Source organism: Chamaea fasciata, unplaced genomic scaffold (genome assembly GCF_029207755.1).
Source record: "Chamaea fasciata isolate MVZ Bird 193981 ecotype frontalis unplaced genomic scaffold, bChaFas1.0.hap1 SCAF_30, whole genome shotgun sequence".
Taxonomy (NCBI): domain Eukaryota; kingdom Metazoa; phylum Chordata; class Aves; order Passeriformes; family Sylviidae; genus Chamaea; species Chamaea fasciata.
The window spans coordinates 1,896,882-1,907,425 of NW_027094115.1; the positions used below are offsets into that span (position 1 = coordinate 1,896,882).

At 52.8% G+C, this 10,544-nt stretch overlaps 1 protein-coding gene across 1 annotated transcript; it reads left to right on the top strand.

Moving 5' to 3' along the window:
• Positions 1 to 7,127: 7,127 nt before the first annotated feature.
• On the top strand, positions 7,128 to 8,868 carry LOC136302620 (uncharacterized). The gene is made up of 2 exons (XM_066206082.1): positions 7,128 to 7,207; positions 7,374 to 8,868. Exons 1-2 carry the CDS (start codon positions 7,128 to 7,130, stop codon positions 8,866 to 8,868), a joined length of 1,575 nt encoding a protein of 524 aa, XP_066062179.1.
• Positions 8,869 to 10,544: the final 1,676 nt, after the last annotated feature.

Here is a 10,544-nt window from a genome sequence, read left to right on the forward strand (position 1 = left end):
CAGCCAAAATCTCTGCCAGAACTGTTGTGTGTGGTGGCCTTGTGAAGTCAGTCCCTGCCTTCACCCAGGAGTGAGAACACAGCACTCCCGGCGTTGCCACGTTGGTCACGACTGTACAAAGAAATGCTCATCAGCCGGCTTATCCCCCTGAATGGGCAGCACAGAGTGCCTGCCAGGCAATTCTGCCGGGCTGTTGCTAGAAAGACAGAGGATCTGCCCTCTGGAAACTCCTGTGTGGAGCATCTCTTGTCTGTCCTCACCAGAAGTCACTGCCACAGAACTGCAGCCAGGCACTCGGGCTCGGTCAGGAGAATGCTGGTGACAACACCTGGAGTCAATTCAGGAGGAGTTAGAGTACGGCTCAGGAAATCCCACTGCAGCAGAGGCAGAGCAGCAGCTCCTGGCTCATCTGGCTGCTGCAGGCTGGCCCGTCCTGCGGGTTCTCTGGGAGCGGTGGGGCGGGCTGGGCTCCGGCTCTGCTGCACCAGGCTGTGAGGTGGGCACTGCCGAGCTGCAGAAACCCACAACACCTCCCCGCAGCCCGGTTCCCTGCTGGAAATCCCTTGCAGGAGATCGAACCGGTGGGATCTGTGTGCCAAGCCAGCTGAGGGTGATGCAGCAGATTTACAGGGTTGCAGTGGCAGTAACTCAGTTCACAGGTATTGCTGAGCTCCCTGGGGTGGCAAACTGGTGCCAGGATGAGCTGGAAAGGTCTGTGTCTGCCTGCACATGCATTTGCCCGGAGAAGTACCTTAAATGGCAAACCTGCCCGTTTCAGACTGTCCTTGCAGCCGGTTCCCCGTGTCTGTCTCTTTCCGGTGAAAGTGCTTTGCTGAGATGTCTTTAATGTTTAGGAAATGATCTCGTTTGTTTTCCCTCTGTCGGTATCTGTTTGCCAACACACGCTGCTCACCGCTCGGCAGCAGCGGGGGGTCCTGCTATTGGCATGTTTATCTCACTGATGTTTGGGTTTTTACTCAAGTGGATTCCCAGCAATGCTCCCTGCCCGGGGTCATGTCTCTGCTGTGTGTGGACTTGGGACAGTGCTTGAGTAGAGGCAGGAAAGCTTCTACCCAAAAAACAGCAGCTGCCTTTTCACTGAGGTGAGCTGGGGTGTGAGAAAGCAGCATTAATGCTTACTGGGTTTTAGGCATCAAAATTCGTAAATCTACAGTCTAAAAGTTGTCCACACAGCAAAATGAGTTTCTGCAGCCTGGTTCGCTCTGTGCCCCTTCAATCCATTAAAACTCATGCTCCCTGATCCCCCTTGGCTCCAAGTGCCTCTCCCCTGCTGTGTGGAAAGCTGCTGTGTTTTGTTTTCCTCTTGCCAAGCCCGGTGCCTCCTTAACAGACGAGTGGGCTGAGGCGAAGCCCATCTGGGTGGGAGCCGGGAGTGAGGGGAAGCGGGGGAGGAACAAACGCTTCCCATCATGAGATAAACTCGGTGACTTTGCCTTAAAAGCTCCCCGTGGCTTCAGCACATACCAACGGCAGCACAAAAATCCACCCCCAAACCAGGCTGGAGATGAGTTACCAGAGGGCACAGGCTGGTGGCCCGTGTCGGTGTGTCTGTCCCCGCCGCCCCCAGGGAGCTGCCCCACCACCGGGCCCCTCAGCCTGGTGCCCCCAGCAGCCCCAGCCCTGCCCCGGCCGTGTGCGGGGCTGTGCCAGGCCGGGCATCCTCCCTGCAGGGAGAGAGACGGCTTCGGGAGCAGGAAAACGGGAGGGGAGATCCCTGCCCTGGGGAGGGGAGAGCACATCGGTGATGAACCTCTGCTGGCCCCGCACAGGAACATCTCACAGTGATCTGGGGTCTTTCACCCCAGGCTCTCAGGGCTCCTTAGAAATATCAGCTAATTAAACCTCCCGTGTTAATTGACCACACTTTCCTGATGAGGATCCAGTTTGGAGAGCAGCTGCCCGTTCTCCAGGCGCTGCCAATGCCCTTGTCACCACCAGCAGCGAGGATGGAGGGCAGGAGGATGTGGCTGTGTCCCCAGGTGGTGGGACCTGGAGGTTTGGGGGTCTTCCCTTTGCTGTGGAGAGCTTCTCCCAGAGCAGCTGGGGGGTCCTGTGTGGATCAGCCAAACTGGAGTGTGGGCAAACCCCGTGAGGGGATGGGACATGGCTCTGGGCGATTCTGCAGCAATGTGGAGAAGTCCCAAGCGAATGAGGGAACAAGGGAAGGTGTCCAGGGTGGTCCCTGAGCTGTCCCGCTCCCCCGGGAATTGCTGCAGGAGGTGTCTGTGAGTGCGGGGGTCTGTGCTACAGCCGCCGTGCTGCTTTGCTGCAGTGCAGGTGAAAGGCAGAATTGCAGGAAGGTAATAAACTGCCCCATTTAGCAACCGATTAAACACCCATTTAAAGCCTGACTTGGCCGCTCAGGCAGCAGAAAACAAGGTACAAGGCAGTGCAGCCTGAAAAAGCTGCTCGATGGCCATTCTGACTGCAGCTTCCCAAAAGTTCAGGTGCTGTTAATCTCCAGATTATGGTTTCATCCGCCTGCAGCAGCCGCCTTTTGCATGTTTTTCTAATGTTTATAAGATGTTCCTGTTTCACCTAAAGTTCACAGCATTTAAATTATGTGTTTGAGCAGATTAAAAATAACTCAAGATGCCACCTCTCTCCAGGCTGTGGGAAGGGCTCCAGTTAACAGGAAAATCTCCCTGTCCACCCTGCTGATGCCAGACTCCCCTCCTGCTGTACTTCATGCCACTTCATTTTTTGAATTGGCAGCTTATTGAAATTAGATTATTGCGTTTGTGTTGTCGGTAGCATTTAAGCTGTTCACTTTTTGGAAATCTGCTAGTTCTCCACGGGGCAAGCACAGGGATAAATTCCAAATAATAGGTGGAATAAACAGTCTTTCATCCACATAGTGAAATCCTTCCAAGAAACCTGCTTTACAGGGAAAAAACCCCTTAAAGTCATCCAGAGCAGCTTCCTGGGATAGTTTATATTTTTGGATAGTAAACAAAATTATCTCAAAAGAGATGCATTTAAGTTGGAAGTGTGCTGCCTTCTGTGGCAGTGTTCTGCCTTCAGGACCCACATGAAAACCTTAAGGGACCCACACTTACCCTGCAAGGCAGGGGAATGAAAAATACAGACCAACAGGCAGAGCAGTTCCTCCTGCAGTGTCTAATAACCGACTGCTCATTGTGGGCTGCCAGTCTGTTGTTCACCATCAGAAAAATTTGTATTTATCCCTGGCATTTCCTGTGTGCCCTCCACACAGGAGGAGTTGTTAACAATAAATGCTCCCAGCACTGTGCTCTACAGCCTCCTCACCTGTGCAGAGCGAGGGGCTCCACAGCCAGGGCTGTGTGCGTGTTAAGTAGGAGGGTATTTTTAAAAAATCTTAACAAAAAAGCTGGTCAGAGGCAGTGGAATCTTTTCAGTTCCATCCTGTTGTGTCTTATAGCAGAGATACTTTGTGGAGGGGTGTGCTGATGTCCTGTGCCTCGTGTTAAGAGCCCAGACCTTGCAGGGTCAGCACAAGTTCTGGCAGAAACCGACTGTCAAGCGTTGTGTGAGGATGGTCTGTGCCGGCAGATCGGTCCCAGCGTGGGAACTGGGACTCACGTCTCCGATTGTGCATTGGTGTTCCTCTGCTTCATTATTTCTGTGCAATTGACGGGGTTTAATGCTGCACAACTGCTCCAAATGTGGCAGCACCTGCACAGTGTTCCCTGGGAAATGCTGCTTTGCAGCTTTTGGTGGCACTTACTTATTCAGGTTTGTATTCAGTAAATGCCTGAGGTGTTTGTGAAGGGAATCAAAACGTTAGTAACACTCTGCTTTGCCCTTACAGAAAGGAAATATGTGAATGCTTACTGGTAACAAACTGTGGGAAAATGATAGGTGTGAGTGAGCCAGAGAGCAGCAAATTATACAGGCACAACCACGTTGGTTAAATGTCTCCAGCATCCAAGGGCTTGGCTGGGATACGAATTAGTGAGACCCTGCTCTAAACTCAGTTTTAAGCCAATCCAGGTATCTCCGTGTTTGTGGTAGGTGGGTGCTTGTCTCCGGGGCCCCCTGGGTGTGCAGGTGATCTGGGCTCTCTGCGGGGAGTTGTGTGTTGTCCCATGCTCTGCGTGAGCAGCTGGGAATTAAATTCATCTATTTCTGAATAAAGGCCATTTCTGATGGAGCCAGTGGTTTAGAGAGGGAAGTGCTGCTGACCCCGTGCATGGGGCTCGTCTTTCAGCCACTTCAGTCTTGTTGATGTGTTTCTTCCCTCACAATTCGCCTTTCCTGCCATGACTCAGAGCACATGCATTATCCCCCACGGGGCCTGTGGGCTGGAATTGGTGTGTTCCTACTGGCGGTGTAGTTTTGCTGGAGGGGGGTGTTGGGGGGTGTCTCCTCAGGTTCAGATGCCTCAGACACCTGGGAAAAGGGCTTGGAGGAAAGGATATGCTGGAAAGCAGCTCACATTGTCAGGTTTGGAGTCAAACAGAATAAAACTGATAGCTCTTAAAAATTCCTGGTTGTGTTAATGTACTCAGTCAAGTGTAATTAAATGTAGAGACTCAATGGATTCATATAAACACTCTGTGGGAGCCTGTCAATCTTCCAGGGAAATGAACCCCCAAACAAACGTACAAACCTTTAACATCTTCAGCTCTGCCTCTTTCAAAAGCAGAGCTGGGGGCTCTGGAGAAGCATCCAAGGGTGTTTTTGCAGGCTGTACCTGTTAATCTGGAGGACTGAGGGACAACTCCTCACACCTTCTGCTGTTCACACCTTCGTGCTGCAGCACAGACCCACAAATTACTGACCACAAAGTGTCCTGGGCTTTGAATGCCAGCAGATGGAGATGCTGGGCTTGGCACTCCGCTGCACCCACCAGGAACTCCCCATGCCCCTGCCTTGTCCTTCAGCAGCTGCTGGAGGCGCAGGACCAAGAACTGCTGGCCAGTGCTTTGCTGTACCTGGGTCTCTCTGCTCTGCCCCTTCACCTGTCGAGACACAGACTGCCTGGTGGAAAAGAGTTGTCCCAGCTTCAGAACTGGAAGAAAAAGAAGAACCAAAAAGAGGTGGGGGAAGATGCTGCCTGCACAACAGAGCAATGGGTGCTGTCTCAAAGGTGAGCATCTCCTCCACAGGAGAGGTTTTCTCCTGCAAGCTGCACCTCACTAGCAGGAAGTGTTGGTAGCCAGGGATGCGCGAACAGCAGAGACACGGAGGAACCCACCTGGGCCCTGTCAGCTCCTGCACCGCAGAGGGGTTGGGCAGGGGGGTCTGTCAGCCTGTGGGAGCAGGACAGTGCCCTGTGCCCCGTGTGCCCAGGGCTGCAGTGCATCCTCTGCTTCCTACACATGGACCGGGGTACTTCTCCTAAGCTTCTTCTTAGGAATTCCTCTGTGGTCTTGAGCAGAATTGGGAAAATCATCCAGAGTGAGAAAGGGGAGGATAAGACACTGCTGAGCTATTTTTTTTCCTATTTGTGGGGGTTTTTTTATCTTTCTTTTTCTCAGTTGAATTCTCACCTTCTCACAACAGTTGCATATCACTGTAAACTTTATTTAATCCTTTTGTGAAGTTAAAGCAAATATGACTGAAAGACAAAATACATGCTGTACTTGATGTAAGACTGGTGACACGTCCCCCAATTATCTTCAGCAATGAAATAGCTATAATCAAATTTAGAAAGCAGTGTGTCACTCAGCACTGCTGACAGGGATGCAGTGAATTAGAATTGATGCTGCCTCTCGTTAATTTGGCAGCAGCCTGATGGTCACCCAGCCTTGGCACAGCCCCACACAGCACTGGGCCACCACCAGAGCCTGCCCTGCCCCTGGCCCACTGCTAATCCTCTGCCCCAGAGCTGCTGCTCCCAGCTGGGTCCCGCACATCCCTAAATGTGCTGGGAAGTGGGATGGAGCTCCCGGGCATCTTGTCCCTGCTGGGCTGCCCCTCTGAGCCATCACCTTGCATTGCCCATTCCCGACAGCTCCGGCAAGGCAGGGAATTTCTTCTGTTGGGCTTCACTGCCAGCCAAGCACCAGAGCTACTTTTATTTTTATTTTTTAGCTTTAGCACAAATAGTTGTTTGAGAGAAGGCCTCATTTCAGCTGTCTGTTTTCTCAAAAAAACCCCAAACAATCTGTGCAGCTCCCTGCTGTCCCGGCTGCAGCAGGGGCCGGCCGGGCGCTGCGCCACAGCGGGACGTGTCCATCAGCAGCAGGGAACCTGGTGGTTTAATGTCCCCAGAACCTTCCCTGGTGCTCTGGGATTTTCACTGTCAGCCTAATAGTGGTGTTCAAAATAATTGCTACAGAGGGAAAATGTGCCTTATCACACGGAGCGGCACATGGACAATGGAAGTGTTTCAGAGCATATTTTTAGGACAGAAAAAAAAAATCAATCTAAATCTTGTGCTTTTTCATCATATGCCTTGAGCAGTGAAAAGGGGGAAAAAGGGATCAGCATTTTTGCTGGTTGGACGGGGCTGTGAGAGACACGGTCTGCTGGGAGGTGTCCCTGGGGTTAGCAGGGGCCAGAGCAGCAGATGCACCCAGCAGGAGCCGCAGTGGTTTCGCCTCTCCTTGGTGCCCGCCTGGGAAAGTCAAACGTTTATGTGTAACCTAAAAGAAAAGCTGTTCTGCTGGTGTGAGCTATTGGGTAATAAAACCAGGAAAGGCACTGCAGTCAATAAAAGTAAATTAATAACTAGAGACAACAAACCCTGCTTCTCTGACTGGCATAAAGCAATCCTCTGCTGAAGGAAGAAAAAATGTCAGTTTATGAGGAGGCAGGTCAAGTCCAAGAGGAATGGGCCATAGCAGTCTGTGGGATAATTGTGATCACAACTTTTTCTTCCTAAACCTGTGGGGTTTATTTGCAGCTAAGCCAAGCAGCTCCACAGAGCAGAGGAGATCCCAAGCCCCTCAGCGTGGCGGGGGCTGCCCACACCTGCCCTTGCGGTTGTACTCCTCATGCAGCACAAATTAGGAGGCTTAATTATTTCAATAGAGGTTAATTACATTAGTCACTACAGCAAATCTCCCGTTCATGCCATGCTTTCCACTTCATTTAATTCATTACCCCCTGTGACAGTAGATTTCTGCACAGAACTGCTCCTTTATATCCCATGTCCCTTCCAAGCATGATCCTCCATGTCGGCCCTTCGCTTCCCTTTGCTCATCCTCCTCCCAGTGTTCCTGGTGGCAGTGACAAAGCGGCTTGGTGGGAGCAGGTGGGAGCAGCCTGGGACATGCCCTGCCCCAGGTGAAGGGGGTGAGTGGAGCAGTGCTGTGCCCAGCTTGGCATCGGGCTGTCACCCTGCAGGGACAGGCTGTGAGCCCCACACCGTGTGTGCCTGTGCTGGAGCTGAGCAGGCGGTGACCCTGGGCTGTGTACAGCACCCCTTCCCTCGGGTACATCACCCCTTCCCTCGGGTACAGCACCCCTTCCCTCGGGTACATCACCCCTTCCCTCGTGTACATCACCCCTTCCCTCGTGTACAGCACCCCTTCCCTCGGGTACAGCACCCCTTCCCTCGTGTACAGCACCCCTTCCCTCGGGTACATCACCCCTTCCCTCGAGCACAGCACCCCTTCCCTCGGGTACATCACCCCTTCCCTCGGGTACATCACCCCTTCCCTCGTGTACAGCACCCCTTCCCTCGTGTACATCACCCCTTCCCTCGTGTACATCACCCCTTCCCTCGTGTACAGCACCCCTTCCCTCGAGCACAGCACCCCTTCCCTCGGGTACATCACCCCTTCCCTCGGGTACATCACCCCTTCCCTCGTGTACAGCACCCCTTCCCTCGTGTACATCACCCCTTCCCTCGGGTACAGCACCCCTTCCCTCGTGTACATCACCCCTTCCCTTGGGTACATCACCCCTTCCCTCGTGTACAGCACCCCTTCCCTCGTGTACAGCACCCCTTCCCTCGGGTACATCACCCCTTCCCTCGTGTACAGCACCCCTTCCCTCGTGTACATCACCCCTTCCCTTGGGTACATCACCCCTTCCCTCGGGTACATCACCCCTTCCCTCGGGTACATCACCCCTTCCCTCGAGCACAGCACCCCTTCCCTCGGGTACATCACCCCTTCCCTTGGGTACATCACCCCTTCCCTCGGGTACATCACCCCTTCCCTCGGGTACATCACCCCTTCCCTCGGGTACATCACCCCTTCCCTCGGGTACATCACCCCTTCCCTCGTGTACAGCACCCCTTCCCTCGGGTACATCACCCCTTCCCTCGTGTACAGCACCCCTTCCCTCGGGTACAGCACCCCTTCCCTCGTGTACATCACCCCTTCCCTCGTGTACATCACCCCTTCCCTCGGGTACATCACCCCTTCCCTTGGGTACATCACCCCTTCCCTCGTGTACATCACCCCTTCCCTCGGGTACAGCACCCCTTCCCTTGGGTACATCACCCCTTCCCTCGTGTACATCACCCCTTCCCTCGGGTACAGCACCCCTTCCCTCGTGTACAGCACCCCTTCCCTCGGGTACATCACCCCTTCCCTCGGGTACAGCACCCCTTCCCTCGTGTACAGCACCCCTTCCCTCGGGTACATCACCCCTTCCCTCGTGTACAGCACCCCTTCCCTCGGGTACAGCACCCCTTCCCTCGTGTACATCACCCCTTCCCTCGTGTACATCACCCCTTCCCTCGGGTACATCACCCCTTCCCTTGGGTACATCACCCCTTCCCTCGTGTACAGCACCCCTTCCCTCGGGTACATCACCCCTTCCCTCGTGCACAGCACCCCTTTCTCTGCTGTGTACATCTTCCCTTTCCCTCGCTGCATCTTTGCTCAAAACCAGCCCCTGCAGGTCCACGTCCTCTCCCACCGGCCAAGCAGGGTGCCATGCTGTGCTGGCCTTTGCCCATGAGCTGCTCCCTCCTGCCTGCCCTGGTACCAGACTGTCCATCATGGGAAAATTCAGCTGGTTGTGCACCCCTTGCAATGGTTCTGAAAGAGCCATTCCTCATAGTTTAATGTGTTTCTGTAAATGGCAGAGTAAAGTTCTTGGGAGGTATTTAATTAGTTTTACTGTGCCTTCCCGACTCAGCAGAGATGTATCATAATAGCTGAAGGATTCATAAAAAAAACATGTTTTAATCAGAAATTCAAATGCAAACCAAGACAGAACAACAGAGATCTGAAAATAAAACCAGAATTTTAAAAGTTGCCCAGATGAGACTCAGTGCCACAGGCACACGGTGCTGCTGTTAGAAGCAAACCTGTGAGCTGCTCTCATCAGCCAGAAGCCCCAGCTCTGCCCCAGTGAGGCTGAATGGCACAGTTAATCCTCTGGAGACAGGGTGACCTTGGGAAGGGCATTGGCCAGGCTTCTCCAAAGGCTCGCAGTGACTGTGGAAAGCTGCTCCCAGATCAGGATGAGCCTGGAGCACATTGTCATCTGTTGAAGCATGTTTGTCACCCCCTGGGCTGAGCCAGGGTTTAACGTGTGACCACCGCCCAGGTGCCCCGAGCAGACCTGTCTGTGTGGGCTGCACACAAAGGGTCTGTGCCTTTCCAGGGCTGCCAAAACCTGGGGAACAAGAGCTCTGCGCCACTGCCTGCCTCCGTCTCCCCTTGTTCTATTTTGGTTTTAAACTCAGTTCATTCCTCTACCACTGCACCTGGGAATTCATCACTCCCGTGTCTCCAGCTTCTCCAAGCCCCTGCACACAGCGTGGGGGGAGATCTCTACACTCGCGTAGCCCCGGTGCCCAAACTGTGGCTGCTGACATGTGCAAGGGGGAAGTGAGACATTTCCCACCTGTTCAGCTAGTTTGCAGCTTGGTGGGATATTTCCTATTTTTAACTGTAGCTGCAGTTAAAGGAATAAATTTGTGGAGTCAAACATAAGGTAACAACCAAAGGAAGTAGTTTTTTTGCTGCAGATCTGTCTGATTTAGTACCTGGTGAACATTTTCTTTAGCATAATGATACTTCTTAAGGGTGCAAGATAAAAACCTGCAGTAATCAACAGACACCGTTCTCAGTTTTCAGTCTCATCATTAGCATTTTGCTATCATTAACCCGAGCATGATAAATTGCTTATAAAACAGATATTTCTTTGTTGGGCATTAGCAGATCTAGTTGTGAGGAGAGAGGTGGAATTTGGTCTACAGAGCTTTGCATCATGAATGTGAACTGTGTGTGGTTCTGACGCTGCAGGTCAGGCCAGTGTAAATCAAGGAAATGTTTCCAGATTTTAATCTGAATTGAGATTTAGGGATTTAAAGATATTTAAGCTCCTATCTAGGTGTTAATTTGGGCTAGGGAACAATGAACCTTGTTGTCTGCAGGTGGAGGGTCCTCCCACAGAGCTGGAAGCTGCTGGGGCTGGCTCTGCCCTCTCTCCTCCTCTTTCTGACATTTTAGCACTTTTGCTCTGGCCAGGCTTTTAGTGATGCTGCCTGTGCATTTCTGCCCACGTGTGCCAGCCCCCAAGGCAGCTGGCATCCTGCTCGGAGTGCTGCAGAGCCAGAGTCCAGCCAGGATGCTCACTGGGATGCCAGCCCTGGCTGGGAGCACTGGAGGGGCACACAGAGTACT